Consider the following 26,008-nt stretch of genomic DNA (forward strand, 5'->3'; position numbering starts at 1 on the left):
TTCAGCTCTTAGAATTTCCTGAGGTATAATTCTAAAAACAGCCACTCTAGGTTTATCTCTGAATTTGACCCACTGAACACCATCAAGCTTTTACTGCTAGCGTAGATGATTGAACTTGGCCCCGGACCAGAAATTGAAACTTGCGTGCAACAACTCAAGGGAATAAAACTTACCACAAACCATATGGGAGCTAGTAATGCTCCTTAGAAAGGATGGCACAGTTTGTTTCTTCAGGTTTCTGTACAAGACTACACTTGGATTGAGGGTAAATTATACACCTAATATTTACTTAAATCCAGGAAGCATTCAGCATGGACTTGAGCGTAGTGATAGGGCTGTCTTTGAGTATCAGCACATATATTTATAAAGAGTTAGACAACCGTAGCTGATCGAAGCCTTGCCCATGTTGTCGGGCCATTATCTCCGGTAAGCAGACCATATACCCTGCCAACTGTTCATTGGTTTCCTTCAGTACATGTGCATTACGTTATTCTCTGTAGTGTATTTCTGTTTAATTAGTTACAGAATATTACAGCACAGATTGAAGCAATCCAACTCAACCGCCAATTTAGCAGTCCAGCCCATTGGGCCTGTGATTTGCTTTTCTCTCAATGTACAATCAAATTGCTTCGAATATAAATAATGTTACGTAAAAAATCAGAGGCTCCTGATGGAGAGATGTTTCAATGGTACTGTTTTCCTGTGATACAGAGTTCATCTAATCCGATATTAAGCTGATTTACTTTTTCTAGTCTAGGACCAGATGGCACAGTCTCAGAATAAAAGGATGTACCTTTAGAATGAAGATGAGGAGGAAATTGTTTAATTGGAGTGTGCTGAAACTGTTGAATTCATTGCCACAGACGGCTATGGAGGCCAAGTCATTTGACAATAGACAATAGGTGCAGGAGTAGGCCATTCGTCCCTTCGAGCCATATCAGGATCATCCACAATCAGTAACCGTTCCTGCCTTCTCCCCATATCTCTTGCTGTTTTTAAGAGCTCTATCTAACTCCTCTGTTTTTAAGAGCTCTATCTAACTCTCTCTTGAAAGCACCCAGCGAGTTGGCCTCCACCGGCTTCTGAGGCAGAGAATTCCACAGATTCACAACTCTCTGGGTGAAAAGGTTTTTCCTCTTCTCCGTTCTAAATGCCCTACCCGTTATTCTTAAACTGTGGCCCCTGGTTCTGGACTCCCAACATTGGGAACATGTTTCCTGCCTCTAGCGTGTTTAAATCCCTTAATAATCTTATATGTTTCAATAAGATCACATTCTTCTAAATTCCTGTGTATAGAAGACCAGCTGCTCCATTCTTTTATCATATGTCAGTCCTGCTATCCTGTGAATTAACTTTGTGAACCTACGCTGTGCTCCCTCAATAGCAAGAATGTTCTTCCTCAAATTTGGAGATCAAAACTGCACACAATATTCCAGGTGTGGTCTCACTAGGGCCCTGTACAACTGCAGCAGGACCTCTTTGCTCCTCTTGTTATGAAGGCCAACATGTCATTAGCTTTCTTCACTGCCTGCTGTACCGGCATGCTTACTTTCAGTGACTGATGAACAAGGATACCCAGATCTTGTTGTACTTCCCCTTTTCCTAACTTGACACCATCCAGATAATAATCTGCCTTCCTGCTTTTGTCACCAAAGTGGATAACCTCACATTTATCCACATTAAATTGCATCTGTCATGCATCTGCCCACTCACCCAACCTGACTCCAGGTCACTCTGCATCCTCATAACATCTTCCTCACAGTTCACACTGCCACCCAGCTTTGTGTCATCTGGAAATTTGCTAATATTACTTTTAATCTCTTCATCCAAATCATTAATGTATATTATAAATAGCTGTGCTCCCAGCAACGTGCCTTGCGGCATCCCACTAGTTACTGCCTGCCATTCTGAAAGGGACCCGTTAATCTCTACTCTTTGTTTCCTGTCTGCCAACCAATTTTCTATCCATGTCCGTACCCTACCCCAAATACCATTCGCACTAATTTTGCCCACTAAACTCCTATGTGGGACCATATCAAAGGCTTTCTGAAAGTCCAGGTACTACATCCACCGGCCATTTGTCCATTTTTCCAGTTACATCCTCAAAAAATTCCAGAAGATTAGTCGAGCATGATTTCCCCTTCGTATATCCATACTCGGACCGATCCTGTTACTGCTATCCAAATGTGCTACTATTTCATCTTTTATTATTGACTCCAGCATCATCCCCACCACCGATGTGAGGCTAACTGGTCTATAATTCCCTGTTTTATCTCCTTCCTTTCTTAAAAAGTGTAATAACATTACCTCCAATCATCAGGAACTGATCCTGAATCTACAGAACATTGGAAAATGATCACCAATGTGTCCGCGATTTCTAGAGCCACTTCCTTAAGTACCCTGGGATGCAGACCATCAGGCCCTGGGAATTTAGCAGCCTTCAATCCCATCAGTCTATCCAACACTATTTCCTGCCTAATGTGAATTTCCTTCAGTTCCTCCGCCAACCTAGGTCGTCTGGCCACGAGTACATCTGGGAGATGTATTCCATAGAGCTGCCGACAGCTTTTGTGCATGATACATGGACGCTTCATTTCCAGAACATTCTGAACGCGTGACGCACGGTTGCAATTCGCTCTCTCTGTCTCTCCCCTCCTCTCTCTTCCCCATCTCTCTCCCCCATCTCTCTCTCTCCCCCATCTCCATCTCTCCCCTCTCTCTCTCTCTCTCTCTCTCTCGCGCTCACTCTCTCTCTCTCTATCTCTCCCTCCTCTCCCTCTCTCTTTCACCCCCTCCCTCCTCTCCCTCTCCTCTCTCCCTCCCTCTCCCCCCTCTCCCTCCCTCTCCCTCTCTCCCCTCCCCCCTCCCCCCCCCCCCTCTCCCCCCTCTCCTCTCTCTCTCCTCTCTCCCCCCCCTCCATTCTCTCTCCCCTTCTATCAGACCCCTTCCTTCTCCACCTCTCTCCCCCTCCCTCCTCCCTCTATCCCTCCCCTCTCTCTCCCCCTCTCTCCCCCTCTCTCTCCCCCCTCCCTCCCTCTCTCACCTCTCTCACTCCTCCCCCCCACCTTCCCCCCTCACCCTCCCTCCTCCCCTCCACCCCCCCACTCCCTCTGTCTCTTGCCGTTCTGTCTCTGTCCCTTTCTCTCTGTCTCTCCCCATTCTCTCTCTGCCCTCACTCTCTACCCCCCTGCCCCTCCTCCCGCTCTAGACGCGCCAACGAGTTGGGGGCTATGTGTCAGTGGATAGGGCGGTTATGGGGTAAAAGGAGCAAATTAATAATATTAATATATCAAGGGGGTAGTTGGCGTGTGTGTGGGTGGGGGGGGGGGGGTAGTTAGTGTGTGTGACACCGCATGCCGTGTGTCCCCCCCACAACCACACGTTGGGGGAACAGACCCGACGGGTCTGCACTTGGTGTAGTAATTAATGATAGCATATCATTAATTATCATAATATAGAAAATATATGATAGCCTTTTATATTCTCCAAATCATTTTTTAATTTGTTTTCTTAATGATTAATAACCATTTGATTTTACTGTTTTAAGACTTGAGACAACCTCTGCAATCAGGATCTGTCTCGCACTCACGTTGCTGGATTCAGAGACAGTTTCCTATAATTCATAGTTCGCCACATCGGACCAACATTTAGTACAACAGAGTTCACTGGAACACTGAGCTGTGAATCCAGATTGTAAACCCCACTAATTCTAAATTTTCCTCAGTTCTGGCATTCATTATTTACACGATTCATAATACTTTTAGCACAAGGGCATGAAGAATAACCATCTCATAAAATAAATATTATTGAAATATCTGAGGGATAAAATTTGACCCAATTCAGAAATGTTCGTTCTTCACAAGGTGGCTAAAGTAAGAAACTAACATCTTTTTAATTTTCTACTTTCAAACAACATTTCATACCAAAACACATGAGAAGGCATTCGGACATCTGACCTTGTGGTAGTCAAGGAGTTGGATTTTAAAGATCATCTAGTGGAGAGAGAAGCAGTGACATAGAAATTCCAGAACTCAATACTCCTATCTGGTGCTGGAGATCGGTTTAGAAGAGAATGGGCTTGCCAGCACCATTTTGTATATGGCAGGTCGTGTCACACTAACTTGATTGAGTTTTTTTAGGAGGTGACAAGATTGATGAAGGTAGGGCGGTGGATGTTCTATACATGAATTTTAGTGAGGCTTTTGATAAGGTCCCTCATGAAAGGCTGATCCCAAAGATTAAGATGTACGGGATTCACAATGATTTGGTCATATGGATTCAGAACTCGTTTATTCATAAAGGGTTGTGGTGGAGAGTAGATATTCTGACTGAAGGTCTGTGACCAGTGGAGTTCCGCAGTGATAGGTGCTGGGACCTCTGATGTTTGATACGCCTATAAATGACCTAGACGTAAATGTATCCATAGATGCTGCCTCACCCGCTGAGTTTCTCCAGCTTTTTTGTCTACCGTAGACGTAAATGTAGATGTGTTGGTCAGTAAGTTTTCTGATGACACAGATAGTGAGGAAAACTGTTAGAAGGTACGGTGGGATATAGATCAGCTGCAGAAATGGGCGGAGAAATGGCAGATGGGGTTTAGCCTGAGCAAAAGTGAGGTGTGGCACTTTGGGAGATTGAATGTAAGGAGAGACTCTGAGCAGCATTAATGTGCGGAGGATCTTTGATTTCAATTGTGTTCTGGATCAATACTTGGATAAATCTTCACAACAAAAGAAATATAATACAAAATCAAAATCCAGCAAACTCTTACAATACAATACAATACAATACAAATTTATTGTCATTTGAGCCCCAGTGAGACTCAAACGAAATGTTGTTTCCACAGCCATACAAACAAAGACAATGTCCTACAGACATACACACAATTAAATTCAAACAAACATCCATCACAACTGTGATGGAAGGCAAAGTCTTTTCTCTCCCCTGTTCTCAATTTCTCTCCCGATGTCCAAGCCCCCAGGCGGGTGATGATGTCCCACGGCCATTTTAGGCCGCGCGGGGCGATTTACTGCCCCGCTCCCGGTCTGAAAGTACAAGGTTGGAACCCCCACGGGCGATGGTGAGTCCCACGGCCATGAAGCCGTGCCAGGCGATGTACGGTCCCGGTCCGGGTCGTTCAACCCCGCGACACGGGCTGGAGAAGTCGCGTTGCGGGAGCTCCGGGAAGCGGTCTCTCTCCCCGGACCCGCGAGCTCCCGATGTCCCAGTCCACCGGACCTGCGGCTGCGTTGCTGGAGCCTCCGAGCCCCAGGAGTCGCGTTGCAGCAGCGAGTCACCACCGCTCCCCACGCTCCGAGGCCGGCCAGCCCCACGATGGTGAGTAGTCCGCAGCTCCGCAGTCTCCCGAGCCCCCGGGTCGTTCAGGTTGGAGGCCGCTCCACGGTGCTAGGCCCCAACGACAACGGAGACCCGACAGGGAAAAGGTCGGGTCTCCCGGACAGGGAAGAGATTTTAAACAGTTTCCCCCTGCCCCCGCCCCCCACATATACACATTTAAAAACACTATTAAAAAACACCAAACACTACATTTAACTAGACAAAAAATAAAAAAAGACAGACAGGCTGTAGGGGCCGCTGCAATGGGTGAGTCGCGCCGCCAACTCACTTAAATACTTATATAAGAAATACAAATATAACAGACGTATGGAGGATTGCAAACCCATCCGGAAGAGAATACTCCTTCTACTCATCAGTACATAGAACCTATACACGTATTGACTATTTTCTAGTGGACACTAAATTAATACCTTTCACAATTAATCCCAAATACCATAATAGTACTATTTCCGATCATTCCCCGCTTAACCTTCTCCTTGACACTAGAAGGAATATTTAATAAAAAATCGTTCTGGAGGTTTAACCCTCAAATACTAAATAATACGGATTGATGTAAATATTTAAAACAACAGATGGAACTCTTTTTTGAGACCAATGATACCCCAGGTATTTTGCCCTCGTTATTATAGGAATCTTTTAAGGCTTTTATTAGAGGTTCTATCATTTCATATCAAGCATATCAAAACAAAAAGAAGAGGATGAAACAATTGCAATTAGAAGAACAGATCAGCCAACTTGACTTAGAAAACGCGATAGATCCAACTATAGATAAACATAACAAGATAGCAATATTAAAATTTAAGCTAAATCAAATTCTATCTGCAAGAGTTATCAGATTATTAAAAATTACAAAACAGGAAAATTTCGAATTTGGCATCAAACCACACAAACTTTATGCACGCCAGTTGAGAAAAGTTGAAAAGGACCATACTATCCAAAAAATCAAATCAGATAAAGGTGAATTATTAACGCTTCCAAAAGACATTAATAAAAGGTTTGCCCAATTTTATCAAAATTTATATACATCCAAAACATCAACAGAAAGGAGAAAAATTACAAACTTTTTTGATAACTGTAAACTTCCAACACTTAATCCGCTGGAACAAGAGGAATTAGGAGCACAGATTTCAATTAAAGAAATAGAAGAGACAATCAATTCATTGAAGAACGGCAAAACACCAGGACCAGACGGGTTTAGTAATGAATTTTATAAAAAAATTTATGAGGTAATTTCCCCGCGTTTATCCAACCTTTATACATACGCATTTAAAGAACAGACTTTACCACAAACACTATCACACTTCTACCCAAAAAAGATAAAGATCTAGAAGAACCGGGATCATACAGAGCAATCGCCCTTAAAATACAGATCAGAAAATATTAGCAAGAAGATTAAGTAAATACATTAATAAATTAATACACTCGGATCAAACAGGGTTTATACCCAAGAGATATTTGTTTAATAATTTGAGACGCCTTTTTAATATAATGTACTCACACAGAACTAAAAAATACATCAATTATTTCATTAGATGCAGAAAAAGTATTTGACCAAGTAAAATGGAAATATTTTTTTACATTACTGCAAAAACTTCAGTTGGGAGAAAATTTTATCTCATGGATAAAACTTATGTGATAAGCCGATTGCCAGAATACTGACTAACCATATACTCTCTCCTAAATTTTAGTTATCCAGGGGCAATAGACAGGGATGTGCATTATCACCCCTGTTATTTGCCCTTGGAATTGAACCTCTGGCGGAAATTATAAGAGTACATTCACGGCTATAATTCTAAATACTCCAGTAATAAAATATCATTATATGCAGATGATGTATTATTATATATCACCAATTTCCCAAGTTAGTATTCCAAATATATTAAATCTTATAGAGGAATTTGGCTCATTTTCTAGAATATAGAATAAACTGGAACAAAAGTGCAATTATGTCAATAAAATCTGAAGAGCCAACACACCTTCTAAAATTCCCTTTCAGAATTGCTACGGAAAAATTCAAATAACTGGGTGTTCAGGTAACCAGAAAATATACCTCTCTATTCAACCCAAACTTCCCGCCTTTAGTTACTAAATTAGACACTCTTATTCAATTCTGGAAAACACTCCCGATGTCTCTAATAGGCAGAATAAATGCTATAAAGATCATCTTTCTCCCACAAATCCTGTATTTATTCCAATCAATACCGATATATCTTCCTAAATATATCTCCTATTTGGGATAAATGTCTCCTTCAGGAAGCAACTATAACATTCCTTCGCATCTTGCATAAAATTACATAATTTTGGGAGAGGAATTTTTAAAATTCTCCCAAAAACACTAAAAACAAAATTGTACCCCGACACGGAATTGATTATTCTAGGTACGTCAGAAGCCTGCTGTGAACTATCATTATTTCAAAGACGTTTCCTCAATTATGGCCTGATAGCGGCGAAAAAGCTAATACTCAAATTTTGGAAACATTCATCTGTCCCTACTCTTAAACTGTGGATTACAAACATGTCTGAGACGCGACATCTTGAAAATATTAGACTTGTCTTAGCAGAAAAACCAGAGCATTTTTCGAAGACATGGACACCATTCATTGATTTATTACAAGGATAGTATGGTGCAACACAATAGTTAAATCTAATTACAGGTTGGGTGAGTTAAATCTAATTACAGGTTGGGTGATGGGTGGGGAGGGATGCGAGGCAGGTATATCATCATTTTTTTTTTTTTCTTTTTTTGTCTTTTTATTTCTCTGCGTCTTCCTTATTTCTTTTACTTACGCACTCTTTGGCGACACCACTTTGGTAGTCTAGGGGTTCTATCCTTGCGCATTCTACTTTTTCTCGCTCTTGCTTTTTCTCTCTTCTTTTCTCTTAACTATAGCTAAAAGTCAAAATTGAACCTGTACAATAACTATTATGTCATATGCCGCTGGTTATATTTTTGTACACTTCTAATAAATTAAAAAAAAAACAAAGAAAACTTAAAACATGGGTAACATTTGTTTGGTGGCCATTTATTAGTTCTCAACCGAGTTGGACGTACCTTTGTGCACCCCACGGTTCCCAATGGTTTGGCCCCACCACCATGAGCAGTCATGTGTGCGAGTATTTCCATGATTCCTTGTGGTTTTGTTTGTGGTAAGCATTCCCTCATTATTGTAATCATCAGAGATTCCAGGTTGCTTGAACCCTGCTTCCCTCCCATTAGAGAAATATTGCATTTGTACCCGTTGTTGATATCTTGAAACTGTTCGGTTTGAGAAACTACTTTAATTAAAGGTCAAAGTAAATTATAGCTGAGCAGTTTAACTTTAAAGGACCAAAGGTCAAATTTTAGGTAGGCCTGGATTCTCGTAAAGAAGTCTATTTTACTGGTCACCTGTTTAACATTAGAGAAGCTATGTGGTAATCATAGTAGTGGTCAAATACCTGCTCAGCCAACTCTAAGCATTTTGCATTATAGCCCTCACTTTGGATCTGCCGTTTGTCGTGTTGTCTAGCCCTGTCACCTTACCAATTCTCACTGTAAAAATTAATGCAAGTAAAAAGCTAAAAATTGTCCTTCCCAGGGTGAAAGATGATAATCTGTGCAATTGAACATTGCTTAATCACATGCCAATACACCATTCTGCTTGAGTCAACTTTGCTGTTCAGTGAATAATTATGACCCTTTTGGAAATTAGCTGCTTATAATTTTAGCAACCTGGGAGTGTTTTACTTGTCAAATGATTTCTGATACTCTCCCCTCTTCCAATACCGGTTAGCAGGTCAGCAGTCCTGCCTGTGTTCCAGCTCGCGTGATTTTTATCTCTAGGTTCCCAAGAACTGACATCTGCAGCCAAATTAAAATGCACGCTGCATCAAAGCTGTTCCTTAAGGGACTGGAACTCCCCCGCCATCTGATTAGGAGTGTTTCAGTTTGCATGGGAATGGAGACCAGTAAAGAAAGGGCTTCTGTTTTCCTCCAGCACAAATGTAACTTTCTTTATCAGCTGGGGAAAGGAACTAATGAGCAATCTCCTCTACTACTTCTTGCCCCATTTGAAAGCTTTTATCGCTCTGACCAGTTATGGGAACCAAGTTGCGAAAGGTGACTACACCTACTGTCAAATGAAAATTAAAGGGCATGTTCCAAAGGGCTCTTTGGGCCCACCCTAGTGTTCAGTCCTTTTGAAACCATCGCCTTCTTTTACGTGAAGACACAGCTGGACAGGATGCACTGATTAATTGCAAAACAGGTTAGAGTCCTGCAAACAGTTTGATCATTATAGCCTCAGTGCCAATACTACCTGGTGATCACCATTCTCCAGGGAAACATACTTAACAAGCTATTCAGGCGAACGTCGAGGTGGGGAGTTCAAGGGTCAGAGGTGGGTGGACAGAGTTTGGTTGTGGGATAACAGCTGGTGTTTGTGTCCCTGCATGGTCCATTACCTGAACATTGCTTTTGTGCGACTGTAACATGGATCTGGTCAGGAGTTTATACAATAACATTGACCACAATCAAGCATATTCAAAAATTGATTTCTGAAAATGACCAAACCACCATCATGCCATGGTAAAAGTCCCTGTTATCCCGAGTACAAATTTGTTGTTAATATTAGTTGGAATTGAACACAAAAAAAATGCAAGTTCGTTGAATAGGGAAGGAAACAATTATAGAAAGTATAATAAGGTGGTAGTTATGGACATGATTTGAATAATCGTAGAGTGTTTACTTGAGCATTTTTGAAAGGAAATTCTTTACCTCTTTGTTAATCTGATTAGGATGGAATAGAAGCATGACCACTTTCATTCAAACTAGTATTAAAATTTGATTAGACAGCATAGATTTTCATATGCTGTTAAAAAATAATAATTGTAACCAGAAACAAAGTGTCTGAAATGTATCCTATTAGAACTTGGGCAGAGAACAGTACAGAACTGGCCTTTTGGCACCTGAAGTCTGTGCCGAACATGATGTCAAATTAAACTAATCCCTTTTGCTTTCACATGATCCATATCCCACCATTCCCTGCATATTAATGTGCTTATGTAACAGTCTCTTGTACAGCTATCGGATCTGCTTCCATCACTACCTCTGACATTGTGTTCCAGGCACCTACTACTCTCATAATTTTATATACTTCTCTCAGGTCTCCTCTCAATCTCTGATGCTCCAGAAAACCCCCCCAAATTTATACAACATCTTATAGCCAATGCCCACTAATCTAGCTAACATTGCGGTAAACCTCATCTGTACCGTCTTCAAAGCCTCCACATCCTTCGCATACTGGGGCGACATGAACAGCACACAATATTGTCTATGCCCTTAGCTACACAGTGTGGCTGGCGACATTTAGGCTACAGCCTAAAAAGAGCGGGCGTGATGCGTGGTGACGCATGTAGTGGCGCGCAGTGCTTCCCTGTCGCCCCTGGATTTTGGAATGTTCAAAATGCTGTATCGACATTTGGGTGTCTCATCATGTCGTGCCCCCTGTCACACGCTGACGTATGCTGTCCTGTGGGTGACGCCCGGTTGGGGTTGGGGTTAGGGACCACAGATGGGCTGTAAAATATTCTTCCTTCAATGCATGGATTTTAAACATTAATATATAAAAATTAAGACAATAAAACCAATTGTGCAAATGAAAAGATGTCTGAATTGTTCAGTTTTATTTATAGATGTATTGGTCCGTTTCCAGATCCGATCACCGTCTCCATAACTTTTCACAGGGATGGATTCAGTGAGTGTAGACTGAACTCCCCTCTCCCCTCTTCCCCCCTCCCGTCCCCATCGCTCCTTCTCCCCTCCCCCCTACCCTAACCCAAACCCTAACCCCAACCCTAGCCCTAACCCTAGCTTCTGCCTGCTCCTCATGGGAACTAAACTGTTGGCCACGAGTTGTTAGTAGGATCTAGCTGTCACAGGCTGGGTCCACAAATGGGGTGCGTCCCCCTCTCCTCCCTTCGCCCGCTCCACTCTTCTCCTCTGTATCCACTACCCCCTCCCCTCGTATCCCGTTCTTCCCTTCTCCCTCCCTTCTCCCATTCTCCAAACCACCCCCCCCCCCCCCCCCCCACCCATTTTCCCCGATGCCCCCCATTTGAGGACCCAGCCTGTGACAGCTAGACCCACTGCATAGCACTGCACAAAGGCCACAACATCGACTATGGGATAAATGCAGACTTTGGGAACAACATTTTCTATGACAATTAATTGAATGACCTAATAAACTACCTCAAAATAGATTTGTCAAACATAATTTCCTATTCAAACATTTATCTGTATTCTTCCAACCCTATTGTCATTTCCTAGGTTTCTTATTCCTACTTGCTTCAGAACAGGTTCTTGAATTTCACATCCTCCTGATACCTGGCTAAATGTTTAATGGGTTGCCTCTTCTCTCTCCTCTTTAAGTAGATGAGTTACATCTCTTTCCAATCTGTTGGAAGCATTTCCTGGAACTTTGGAGAATGACAGCTGGCACACCTGACTCCATTGGCACATTCTTCTCGACCTTGGCACGTGGTTTATCAGTCCTCAAGGAGTTGTCAGCTTTCAATCCTATTTAATCCTCCAATACTAAGGGCGGCACAGTGGTGTAGTGGTAGAGCTACTGCCTTACAGTGCCAGAGAGCCGAGTTCGATCCTGACTACACATGCTTGTCTATACAAATGTTATATGTTCTCCCCGTGACCTGCCTGTGTTTTCTCCGAGATCTTCGGTTTCCTCCCACAGTCCAAAGACGTACAGGTTTGTAGGTTAATTGGCTTGGTATACATGTAAATTGTCCCTAGTGTGTGTAGTATAGTGTAAGTGTGCGGGGGTCGCTGATCAGTGCGGACTCGGTTGACCGAAGGGCCTGTTTCCATGCTATACCTCTAAACTAAATTAAAAAAACGAAACTACTACAGAAGTTTTATGTTCTTTATCATTATCTATCCTTAATTACTTCCATTTTCCACTTTCTGTTTTCTTGGTCCTCCTTAAATTCTCTTATGGGTTCCAGCTCGTTTGGTTATAATTAATGTATTTTCTTTGATCTAATGCTATTAATATTTCTGGCTTACCATGGTTAAGCCATTCATACATTCATAGAGCTATGTAGTCAACCAAGTTGGGCTAATCCCATTTGCCTGCATTTGGGCAATATTCCTCTAAACCATTCCAACCCATAAATCAGACTAAAAGTATTTTGAAACCTGTAATTATATCTGATTCTACAGCGTCCTATAGTTGTTTCCTGCAGCTCAATCTAGATGCCCTCTGAGTGAAAATATTACCCCTGATGTACCTCTTAAATGTCTTCCCTCTCACTTTAAGCTTCTAGAATCCTCTACCCTGGGTAAAAGAATGTCAGCATTCACTTTATCCATGTCCCTCAAGATCTTATACTCCACTCTAAAGTCTCCCCTCAGTCTCTTATCCTACAAAGAGAAGAAGCCAGCCTATCCAACCTCTCCCTATATCTCAAGCCCACAGGTTTAGGTAAATCTTGGTGAATTTCTTCTGCACCCAGGCAACGTAATAACATACTTCCAATAGCTAGACAACCAGAAATGCACACAGTACTCCAAATGGGATGTCACCAATGACTGCATCAATGGCAAGCATCTTTTTCATCACCCTGTCCACCATTCGCCACTTTCAGGAAACCATGTACCTGTCGTTCCAGATCTCTCTGTTCTACAACATTCTCCAGCACTCTATTATTTACTATATAAATCCTTCCCTGGTTTGATGCACCATAGTCATACAATATGGAAACAAACCTTTCGGCCCAATTCGTCCATGTCGACCAAGATGCTCCACCTAGGCTAGTCTGGTTTGCTGCATTTGGCATATCCCTCTAAACATAAATCTGTCCAAATGTATTTTAAATGTTGTTATTGTATCTGGCTCAACTATTTCCTCCGGCAACTTGGTCGATATACCCATCACCCTCTATGTGAAAAATTTGACCAACAGGTTCCTATTAAATCCTATTCCCGCCCTCTTTAAACTAACGTCCTCTAGTTTTTGATTCCCTGACCCTGGGAGAAAGACTATCTATTTCATCCTCATGATTTTATGAACTATATTCTACAAGATCACCCCTCAGCCTGCAGCGTTCCAACGAATAAATGCCTTGCCTGTCCAACCTATCCCTGTAGCTCAGGTCCTCAAGTCTTGGCAACATCTTCATAAATCTTGGCTGCACTCTTTCTAGTCATCTTTCTTATAGCAGGCAATCAAAACTGAACACAATGTTCCAGTTGCAGCTTCACGTCTAGTACAATTGTAACTTAACATTCAGGGAATATTCAATTCCCTGACTGATGAAGCCCGGCATGCCAAAAGCCTACAACACCACTTTATCTGCCTTTGACGCTACTTTCTGGGAACTATGTACTTGTGCGCCTACATCCCCTGGGCATTACTGTTCACTGTGAAGGTCCTGCCCTGGTTTGAGTTTCAAAAATGCAACATCTCGCACTTATCTGAATTAAACTTCATTAGTCATTCCTCATCCTACTTGTCCAGTTGATTAAGATCTCACTATTATATAAAGAACAATGGATGAAAGACATGCAAAAAAAGCAACAATGGTAAAGGAAACAGGCCATTGTTAGCTGTTAGCTGTTTGTTGGGTGAAAACGAAAAACTGGTGCGACTTGGGTGGGGGAGGGATGGCGAGAGAGGGAATGCCTGGGTTACTTGAAATTAGAGAAATCAATATTCATACCACTGGGCTGTAAGTTGCCCAAGTGAAATATGAGATGCTGTTTCTCCAATTTGCATTAAGCCTCACAATGGAGGAGACCTAAGACAGAAAGGTCAGTATGGGAATAGGAAGGAGAATTAAAGTGTTTAAAGGTCCTGGCTGACTGAGCAAAGGACAAGCATAATATTTGGGAGGTTTTCCAGTCTGGGTTTAAAACTATGCATAGCACAGAGTCAGCATTGCTAAGGGCCATTAATGACATCCTCCTAGCTAATGATTCTGGTGATTATGTGATTCTTGTCCTGCTGGACCTATCTGCTGCCTTTGATACAGTGGATCATGATATTTTAGTATCTCGGTTACAGCACCTAGTGGGCATTTGTGGTAGTGCCCTGGAATGGTTCAGATCTTATCTGGCAGACAGAACTATGTGTGTAAGCCTTGCTGGTTCTGAATCCTCCTCCGCTCCTCTGTCATATGGGGTTCCACAGGGCTCAATTTTAGGGCCCCTGCTTTTCTCACTGTACTTACTTCCTCTGGGTTCCATTCTTAGAAAGCATGGCATCTCTTTTCATTGTTATGCTGATGATAGATATGACATTAAATCCTATATGTGCCGCTGAAGAGAAAGATGCTTTTCTCAGTCAAGAAAGTTTGGTCCCAATGGCTCCCGTGAACCTCCCCCTGTGACTTGGGTCCCTTGGCACTGTATGTGAAGCTTGTAGGTATGTCAAAACCTACCTGAATCGTCAAAATCCACTTCTGTTTATGTCTTGATGACATTAAATCCTGGATGGCCCTAAAATGTTTTAATTTTAATGAAAAGAAAACAGAAGTGATAGTGTTTGGTCCCAATGGCTCCTGAGAACCTCCCCCTGTTGACTTGGGTCCCTTGGCACTGTATGTGAAGCCAACAGTTTTGAACTTGGGTTTTAAGATGGACAGTGATTTTAAATTAGATCGTCAAATAGGCGCGGTAGTTAAGTCCAGCTTCTTTCATTTAAGGCAGCTGGCAAAGGTGAAGCCCATTCTTGAACGACAGCATTTTGAAACAGTAATCCATGCCTTCATCACGTCTCGACTGTGAGCAGGATAGACAATGCGCACTTTCGCACCTCCCAAAAATGTCAAGTTGACGGTGTACTTGCAGCACCGGTTAAAAATTCAGCATCAACTTGCAGAGCTATAGATGCTTGAGCTGCAACCAAATCTGCTTTAATGCTCTCTTCTTGTTGCACGTGCATGGCGTTCTTGTGCACATTGTCTATCCTGCTCACAGTGGGTGCCCAATCAGGACATCATTCCATGCTGCAGGCTTGTCTGTTATTAGATGATAAATAAATAAATAAATAAGTAGTTTGGGTGAATGTGCAGGCTTTAAACAAGAAACATTGAGAAATATATTTTGGCAAATAATAAAATGTCCTAATTTTGTCCAACTAACAGCTGACAATTATCCCATTCCTTAGCTTGCATCTGAGTAAAATTTATTTCAAAATGCATTGATAGTTTACCATTATTTAAATGGTAAATGTAGCTTCAGAAGCGTTTTCATTTTGCATGTTAAAACCCACCTGAGAACCATGGGCGATTTTGCAATTTTACTGAGGGATTTTTCACTTTTAAAACTTCTCATATAACAAATGAATAAAGATAAAAAAGTCAATAATGCCTTACTTTTGATGAAATTCAGTGAGCAAACGCGATAATTCCTGATATTTTGGACCTTTAAATCTCCACGGCAAATGTCCGCTGTTCACTTCCGCTGGATTGGCACCTTCAGCTCCCTCTTTAATTTACCTTAGTTTCTATCTTTTTTTTGGACTGTAAATCTAGGTAGCTGTGCCTCACGGTCACCCCGACTGGCACAGTAAATTGCAGCTCAAAAACTGGCCGTTTTCGATGTTTTTAATGGGTGTGAAAGTGCGTGTTTTCCCATTCACTAACATGTACCGGATGTATAGCATGTCCTCCACTTGAGATTTTCGGTCACGTGGGTGCGGATCTACGCTCCAGTGACCTTTCGTGAAATCACCCTATACCTTGGATTTCGACCCTGCATTAAACTTTGCTCCTGTTTTAGTGTTTCTATTGTTTTTACTGTCTTTTAATGTTGTTATTGTTTTGTTTTATGTTTATGATTAGTCATGTACAGCACTTTGTTGCAACAGTGGTTGTTTTTGAAGTGCTCTATAAATAAAGTTCAGTTCAGTTCAGTGAAACTATCGGCCAGTCTACGTTTGGTCTCGCGGATGTATAAAGGTCCTCATCTTGAACAACGAATACATGTAGATGAGGTTGGGGGAGGTGCAAGTGAACCTCTGTCTAACCTGAAAGGACTGTCGGTCCCTGGGCTGTGTCGAGGGAGGAGGTATAGAGACACGCGTTGACCAGCATCTGCAGTTCCTTCTTCCACAAGGACCTATTTCTGTTGGATGAAAGATGAGTAACAAGGGGTAGAGATTGCTTTAATCAGAAGAAGGATAAATGGGATGGATAGAGGAGTGAGTCGATTAGTTTTTTAAAGGGCCTGTCCCACTAACACGACTTTTTAGCGACTGTCTTCGACCTTCAAGCTCGAGGGCTCTCGCCTGAAAAACCTCGAGCTGGATGGACCGTCATCAATGAAACCGCGAGCCAGATCGACCGTCTGCACACACACACACACACACACACACACACACACACACACACACACACACACACACACACACACACACACACACACACACACACACACACACACACACATCGCAAAGGTGGGGGCCAGGGAAAGTGGGGGAGCGCTGTCTGAAATTCACACCCGCGATGAACAGGAAGTTAAAGACGGCTGGCACAGTTACGGTAAGTCCTTTAGAGAGCATGGAGGGGGGGGAGAAGGAGTGGAGACACTTTTAAGAAGCCAGACAACTTTCAATAAAGTTTAATGGGCATTTAACATTACTGTTCGGTTTACTTACCTTTTTTTTCTCAATGAGCTTTACCTTTGATTGCCTTTGATTACCTATGATAGCATTACAACCTACTTGGAAACACCTCGACTAAACCTACCTTTTTTTAGTCGCGGGCATTTTTTCAGCTTGCTAAAAAAAACGCTGCGACCTAACTGAGGCCTCGAGTACTACGGGGACTACTCTCGTGCATGAAGGAGAGTTACAAAGACTTCCCAGGACCTCGTGTCGACCATGCTGCGAGTGTGAGTCATGGGCAAACTCTTTTAAACTCGCAAATTAAGTCCCCGCAGTGGGACAGGCCCTTATTTCACACCAGTATTAGGATCTGGAACACTGCCTGCAAGAGTACTGAAGGCAGAAACCTTCTCAGCTGCAGACCGGGAAAAAGGAATAGCCTTCGTAGCTTACACAACTAGCCAATTGGCAGACTGTTGTGCTGTAAATATCTATAATTCCACTTGGCACAGTAGGATCCCGCACAGAATAGAGACAATGATGATTTATGTGCTTCACCTCGGTTTGCTGAGGGGTAAATATCAGTCAAGGCTCAAAGAGAAAGCCCCTGTTTTTCATGGTGTTGGAATTTAAAATTTTAAGACCCAGCTGAGAAAACAGATAGTCTTGCTTCAATATTTCATCAGCAAGCCAGAATCTCTGACAGTGCAGTACTTGTTCCTTTCTGCCCAGAGAAGTGTCAGCCTGGGGAATTATGCACGGATGTGAGAACGGGATGATGTTATGCAAAAGGGATGGAAACTGGATGATACAGTGCCCTCCATGATGTTTAGGACAAAGACCCATCATTTATTTATTTGCCTCTGTACTCAACAATTTGATATTTGTAATAGAAAAAAATCACATGTGGTTAAAGTGCACATTGTCAGATTTTAATAAAGGCCATTGTTAGATATTTTGGTTTCACCTTGTAGAAATTACAGCAGTGTTTATACATAGTCCCCCGCATGTCAGGGCACCATAATGTTTGGGACACAGCAATGTCATAAAGTAGTCGTGTTTAGTATTTTGTTGCATATCCTTGGCATGCAATGACTGCTTGATGTCTGCGATTCATGGACATGGGTGTCTTCTCTGGTGATGCTCTGCCAGGCCTGTATTGCAGCCATCTTTAGCTTATGCTTGTTTTGGGGGCTAGTCCCCTTCAGTTTTTTCTTCAGCATATAAAAGGCGTGCTCAATCGGGTTCGGATCGGGTGATTGACTTGGCCACTCAAGAATTGAACATTTTTTAGCTTTGAAAAACTCCTTTGTTGCATTAGCAGTATGTTTGGGATCATTGGCTTGCTGTAAAATGAACTGCCGGCTAATGAGTTTGAGCCATTTGTTTGAACTTGAACAGATAGGATGTGCCTATACACTTCAGAATTCATTATGCTTCTACCATCAGCAGTTGTATCATCAATGAAAATAAGTGAGCCAGTACCTTCAGCAGCCATACATACCCAGGCCATAACACCCCCACCACCGTGTTTCACAGATGAGGTGGTATGCTTTGGATCTTGGGCAGTTCCTTCTCTCCTCCATACTTTGTTCTTGCCATCACTTGATATAAGTTAATCTCCGTCTCATATGTCCACAAGACCTTTTTCAAGAACTATAGTTGCTCATTTAAGCACTTCTTGGCAAACTGTAACCTGATCATTCTATTCTTGTGGCTAACCCGTGGTTTGCATCTTGCAGTGTAGCCTCTGTATTTCTGTTCACAGTGGTCATTGACAAATCCACACCTGACTCCTGAAGAGTGTTTCTGATCTGTCAGATAGGTAGGGATTCTTCTTTATTATGGAGAGAATTTTTCTGTCATCAGCTGTGGAGGTCTTCCTTGGCCTGCCAGTCCCTTTGCGATTAGTAAGCTCACTAGTGCTCTCTTTCTTCTTAATGATGTTCCAAACAGTTGATTTTGGTAAGCCTAAGGTTTGGCTGATGTCTCTAACAGGTTTATTCTTGTTTCTCAGTCTCATAATGGCTTCTTTGACTTTCATTGACATAACTTTGGTGCTCATGTTGATGAACAGCAACAAAGGTTTCTAACGGTGATGGAAAGACTGGAGGAAAGACAAGGTGTTGAGAGCTCTCTTATACCTGCAATTAAACACACCTGAGCAATTACGAACGTCTGTGAAGCCATGTGTCCGAAACATTATGGTGCCCTGAAATGGGGGGGGGGGGGACCTATGTATAAACGCAGCTGTAATTTCTACATGGTGAAACCAAAATGTATAAAAATGGCCTTTAATAAAATCGGACAATGTGCACTTTAACCACATGTAGTTTTTTCTAATACAAATCTCAAATTTTGAAGCACAGAGGCAAATAAATAAATGATGGGTCTTTGTCCCAAACATTATGGAGGGTACTGTTTTTGCAAATATTTCAGCACAAGTTTATAATATTCTTTAGAGCTCAAAAATTCTAAATGAACCAAATTTTAGATCTGTTGAGGGTAGAGGAAATCTGTTACATCTCAGCTGCACAGTTTCCACATCAAAATCTGTCATTTTAGGTTGCAAATTGGATGCGGAAACTGTGCAGCTGGTGGTGTAGCAAGTTTTTGTAAACCATAGTGTGCTCTGTTCCAAATTAGGACTGGGTTATGTCCTCATGTGCGGCATCATTTTTGAGCATTCAAGATGTGTTTGTAAAAATTATGTAAATTTTTCGAAGTGCGAGAAATGAACCTTGTTCCCTGCAGGCATGGCTCTATCATTCAACTTGTCATTTAGTCACTTAAAAGTAGACGTAATGCCAGGGATTCTTCCAGCAATTACAAGGAGGCAAAATTGTTAACAGAATGACATCTTAGTGAATGAAAAATCTTTGAAAATATGCTGGCTGGTGTGTGTGTTCATTTGCCATATTAAATTATTTTGTGCTGGAAAAAAATATTAAACAATGATCTTTGTGGAAGAGGAAGTTGTAGTATAAATTCAAGATGTTTGCCATCATCTTTCTCCAGCTGTGGAATCAGCATAAGAGACCATTTGACCCGTCATTCCTCTGCCAGCTTTTTGAAGGTTCTTCAGTTTACTCCCACTTCGTCTTTTTTTTCCCCTCAGCCCTGCAAATGTTTCTTTTTCCGGTATTTATCCATCTTCTTTTGCAAGTTATTATTGAATTTTCTGCCTTTGCTCTTGTAGGCAGTTCTTTTCAAATCACAGCTACTTGTACATCTCCTGTTTACCCCTCTAGTTATTTTGCCCATTATCTTCATCTATTTCCTTTATTCACTTGAGCTTCTACAACTCGAAACAGCTTCTCCCTATTTGCAGAGGTGCTGAAAATTCAAAAAGGAAGTCTGTAAACATGAGAGATACTACTCTGGTCAGGCCACTTATTAAGAGAGAGAAACTGCTGTAAGTTTGAGGCCAAATCTCCTTCGGTAAATAAAGACAGGCGTGCTCAGAGCCTGTCAGGGAGTGTTATAATGTGACTGCTGTGGCGATCTGAGCAGCAGAGAAGTTGTGGGGGAATTCTATCTCACTTGAAAATGATGCCACAGAGGGCAGAGAAGCTTGGAGTGGACACAATAGGTGAGGTCAGCCCTTAAAACCATCAGCTTGCCTTAGTCACAACAAAAGAGACCCTTTTGTTTTCTTGTAAGTTATTAACCAAGAATCCCTTGCAATTCCTAAATAAAGTTTCCACTGTTTGTTTCTAAATCATTTGGCAGCTGCACCAGATGATTCTCTTTAATAGTATTTATTGCCAGATCTACCTAAACCAATGAGGTGAAAGAGAGTACGTGAGTGTCTGGAAACAGTTTATTGTACAACAAAGTGATTTTAACATGGTAACAAGTTTATTTAAAGAGCAGACAAAATAAAATCCCGGCGATTTCTCCAGAGAACTGCAGCCAGTTACAAAGGATAGTTACATGTTTAGAGGGCTTGAAATGTTTAACTGAAAAAACAATAAAAGAAACAAAGTCATCAATAGAGAAATTTGTTCTTTCTCGGATATAACCCCATGCAGGCAATGAATGTCGGAGGCAGAGTTTGCATTGCCAATTATTTGGCTTGTACCATGTGGCTTTCTAAATACATGTATGGGTTACTGACAAATCCTAAAGGTTTATGGAAGTGCTGGTTAGTTGCCAGCCCTTGGTGAATTTTAATAACATGATTTTGATTATTTAATATTAATATTCAATATTAATTTGACCGTGCTATATAGAGACTGAAAAATGATGTTGGACTTGACTGAAACAGTTTTGATTATAGAACATACCCAATTTTTCGAAACTAACAAACCTATATCCACCCTCTCCATCAAACTAAGCCAAAAATATAAGCCTCAATGTTCGAACTCTGCATTTAAATGTTATACATAAAATTAGTCTGGAAGTTCCCCATCATCTTCACAAGGTAGCACAGTGACACAGCTGGTGGAGTCTCTGCCTTGCAGCTCCAGCAAACCAGGTTTGATCCTGACCACTGTCCCAGTACGGTCTGGGTAGTTTTCACATTCTCCATGTAACCACATGGGTTCCCTCATGGTTGTTGGTGGAAATCCAGTGGGCTGAAGGGCCTGTATGATGCAGTGGTTCTATTCAGTCTGAAGAAGGGTCTCGACTCGAAACGTCACGCATTCCTTCTCTCCAGTGATGCTGCCAGTACCGCTGAGTTACTCCAGCATTTTGTGTCTATCTTCGATTTAAACCAGCATCGACAGTTCATTCCTACACAGTGGTTCTATTAGTCTGGCTGATAGGACTGCCACTATGTGTAGCATGTCTGTGAGACTGCATAGATTTTCCTCCTTGCTATGAAGTGGTTGGCCTGGAAGTAGACATTTATTGCTTGCCCTTGCCCTACTTTGAACCATTGGCAAAGTTGGATATGACTTAGTCACTTCAGAGGGAGGTCAAGACCACCAAATGTCTATGGGTTTGGAATCACATTTGGGCCCAGGCTGGGTGAGAAGGAAAGGTTTTATTACCATCTTGAAACCATGCTTTGATAAATGTTTTGAAGGGCCCAGGCACAAGCAGAACTGATTTCTTGGAACTGTTAAGCATTTTAAATATAGTGTTTATGTTTCTACACATCGGGGCACTTGATCCACCAGTTATATAAAAAAAACATATTTTGAAGACTGAGTGCTAAATGTAAGGAAGAGAGGCAGAAGTTTTTACTTCTGTCCATTTTGTTTTAATAATGTGAGTTGTGTTTATTATTAAATAGCATTATGGAGAACTTTTTAACCCCATTCTACTAAAGAATTTGCTAAAGAAATCAGCACCAAATGTCAAATATCTGTGTCAACAAAGACACTTAATACCAGAAGATTAGGTTTAGGACAGCAGCCAAGATTCCTTGAAATTGACAGCAAACCAGTGCTGTTGGCTAAATCCAATGCACTTTTCCACTTTTCTCTGTTCCTTCCCTTTACAGATTCCAAAACCAGATCTTTAAGCCAGCAGGGATATTTGAAGGCCTCTGATTTTTTTCGGGAGCCTCTCACAATAGCATTTTGTCCCAGTGAACGGTTGAAGCACAAGGAACAAGATAATGTCTATCCATCCTTCTGACAAACAGCCACACTTTGGAGTTAATTGAGAAACCACTGGTCTGGTGCTTAACATATCAGTGCAATTGAAAATTAAATTTGATGACACTGTGATGGATGAAAAGTGTTTGAAACAAAGGGCAGAGACTCAATGAACCCATTGCCTCTGTCTCTGTGTTTGTCTCTACTTCTCTGTGTCGGTTGAACCAATACAGAATGACTGCAGATGTGTTGACGTTATTTTGTTCAGTTTTTGGTCACCATATTATAGGAAAGATGTTAAGGTGGAAAGAATGCAGAGAAGATTTATGAGGATATTGCCAGGACTAGAGGGCCTGAGCTACGGGGAGATGCTGAGCAGGCTAGGGTTTTATTCCTTGGAGTGCAGGAGGACGAGGGGCGACCATATACAGGTGTACAAAATCATGAGAGGAATAGATCGGCTAAACGCACAGAGTATTTTGCCCAGAGTAGGGTAATCGAGAACCAGAGGATTCTCTGGTTTAAGGGCGAGGGGAAAGATTTAATAGGAACCTGAGGAGTACATTTTTTACAGAGAGGGTGGCGGGTGTATGGAACGAGCTGCCAAAGAAGGTAGTTGAGACAGGCAATGTTTAAAAAACATTTGGACAGGTACATGGATAGGGTAGGTTTAGAGGAATATTGGCCAAATGCAGTCAGGTGGGACTAGTGTAGATGGGGCATGTTGGTCGATGTGTGCAAGTTAGGCCGAATAGCCTGTTTCCACTCTATGGCTCTCTAAGTGTTGCCGTGTTCCTCGTCACCTTTCTCTCCGAATGAGTACACTATTTTAGGAGTGATGAGTCTGCTGGGTTCAAGAGAGGACTGGAATTTGCTTATCCTTTGATAAGATGTGAAAGCAGCCATTGCATGGGTATAATCAGTGACGTTTTGGGGAGTGTCTGAATGTTCAGCAGTGTTAATCTGGGACTGCAACTAATCCTGTTCTCTGCCCTTCCAGCTCGCAGGTCGTGGCAAAAAGGAGAACAAGAATTCATTGAAGGTTGTGGAGGACATGCTGGAGGCTCTACAGATCACACAGTCATGAACTCGTTGCTCTTGTTTGGATTGTCATCGACTTACAACATCCCTCAAGCTCACTGAAGTATCTTCAACACACTTGTCACTCTTTGCACCACCCCCCCATGCAATCTCTCCTTTCACCATTGCTGGCCCATAATCACGACCACCCCACCCCTCACCTCACCTCTTTAACTTGGCCAAATAACTCATTCTGTAAATGTAATTGATATTTTGACTGCCTTTGAGTCAATACTTCACACCATTAGAGTAATATCTAGGTGTGCAGTTAACTACTGAAATCTTGCTATGGCTTGTATGTTTTGAAGCATTCTTCAGTAAATTATATAAGAATCAGTAGAAAAGCACATTTACAAAATAAATTTAGCTTTTCTCCAATTGAGGGTAAAATCCCAGTGTTTTCTCACCGAGATCGCCCTCATTGCTGTTGCTTTCAAGGGAAAAGCAGTTCCCAAGTCTGCGAATGGAATGAGAAGCAAGCTGTGTCTTAGTCTGTTGCTCAAGGATTTACTCAGCCCACGGCAATAGCAGTGGCCCGTGCACCTCATTCTTCTGCTGAATTATCTCCAATCACCATTGTGGCACTTGGATACACAAGTGCCTGTCTTAGGTGATGCACTCCCTTAGCCAGACTGTCAATGCCACGGGTATTAGTCTGTCGAGACGGCGCAGGAAAATGAGAGAGTTTGAAAGCACCACAAACTTCCGAGCACACAGAGTACTCAAGGACACCTCTGTAATCCAGCCTGACGGAGAGGGGCTAATATACCAGGTCTAGAAGTGATGAGAACAAGGGGTTCATATTCTACTCATTCTTCAAAATTAAACTGCTATTCCAACTTTCACACAGATATGGATAGGAAACCCAAAATGCAGGTGTCGGTACTGTCAGACAGCTGGTTATTGTCCCATGTTATTTTGTTTTATAATAAGCTTTTTATAATTGCTGTGTTTGCCTTTGTGACTTGCGGTGGAGAGTGAATTTTGACAACCGTTGCTTTGAAATAGAGTGGCTGCAGTGAACCAGTCCATTGCTGGTGTTAAATGACGGGATTGCTTGTGTTGAAATTAAACTGCAAATTCATTTTATGCAGGGTTGTCATGGCCTGATGCAGTCCAGGAGAATTGTGATCTCATGATGTTCACTTGTAGATTATTGCAGACTTTTGATCTTGGATTTTGCAGAGATTCATCCTGCAGCTGCAATCTGATTTGCATGTGAATTTTCACAGCCCATCTTGCATATTCATTCAGCATTTTGCATGCTTCCTAAAGCATTGAAATAAGTGAAACAATGTGGGAAGAATTTCTGCCTGCTCAAGTTCCTAAGTTTTTTGGCACTGAAGTACTATTAATATTATTAAATAAAATAATAGTAAAGAAACAATAGAACTACCTGTTTGTATTTAACTGGTTTCAATCTGGGTCGCCTACCATGCTCTTATATCTGGGGCAAAGTGACAAGAGCGTTAAGAGGAGGGCAGTTGAAAGCTGCCATTGACCAACACTGCAATTGTGTAACAGCACCATCTAGTGCTTATTTCTTGTTGAAGATGTACCACATTAATTTAGTTTAGTTTAGAGATACGCATGGAAACAGGCCCTTCGGTGCAACGAGTCAACGCTGATGATCAACGTCCCATTCACACTAGTTCTACGTTATCCCACTTTCGCATGAACTCCCTACACACTCGGGGTAATTTACAGAGGCCAATTAGAGTCTTTGAGATGTGGGAGGAAACCAGAGCACTGGGGGAAACACATGCGGTCACAGGCAGAACGTGCAAACTGCACAAAGACTGCACTCGAGGTCAGGATTGTACCTGGGTCCTTGGCGCTGTGAGGCAGCAGCTTTAACAGCCGCGCCATTGTGCTGCTCTTTTTTAACAGAAATTCATAAACTCATTCTACAGCAGAAAATAAAAACATGCAAGTTGCTTTCTGGTTAGTTCAGTTGAATTGCAATAAACCTAGGTACTAAAGGTGTTATATAAACAGCAAAGAAAGAAGACCTGGTATGTCTTAACTTCCCACTCCCTCGGGATACTGTTAAAGTGTAATTACTTTGTCATGGAGCATCACACCTGTGTGTACACCCAAGATCCCACACACAGCAATGTAAAGCTTACCAAATGTTTTAGACTTAGACTTAGATCCTTTATTTGTCATTCAGACCTTTCGGTCTGAACGAAATGTCGTTGCCTGCAGCCATACATGTAATAATAAACAACAAAACACACAATAAACACAAATTAACATCCACCACAGTGAGTTCACCAGGCACCTCCTCACTGTGATGGAGGCAAAAATCTTAGGGTTACTGTCTCTTCCCTCCTCTTCTCCCTCTGCGCTGAGGCGATACCCCACCGGGCGATGGTAAGTCAGTCCCGCGGCTCACCGAGCTCCGCGAAC

The 26,008-nt window shown here is 42.0% G+C and overlaps 1 protein-coding gene across 1 annotated transcript in view; it reads left to right on the plus strand.

Annotated features, from left to right (window-relative positions):
- Positions 1-25,604, plus strand: part of emc2 (ER membrane protein complex subunit 2) — a 145,195-nt gene extending 119,591 nt beyond the window's left edge. The window contains exon 11 of the mRNA XM_055634679.1: positions 23,517-25,604. Within this exon, the coding sequence (XP_055490654.1) occupies positions 23,517-23,603 (87 nt within the window). The 3' untranslated portion in view covers positions 23,604-25,604. The remainder of the gene's footprint in view (positions 1-23,516) is intronic.
- Positions 25,605-26,008: the final 404 nt, after the last annotated feature.

This window comes from Leucoraja erinacea, chromosome 4 (genome assembly GCF_028641065.1).
Source record: "Leucoraja erinacea ecotype New England chromosome 4, Leri_hhj_1, whole genome shotgun sequence".
Lineage (NCBI taxonomy): Eukaryota > Metazoa > Chordata > Chondrichthyes > Rajiformes > Rajidae > Leucoraja > Leucoraja erinaceus.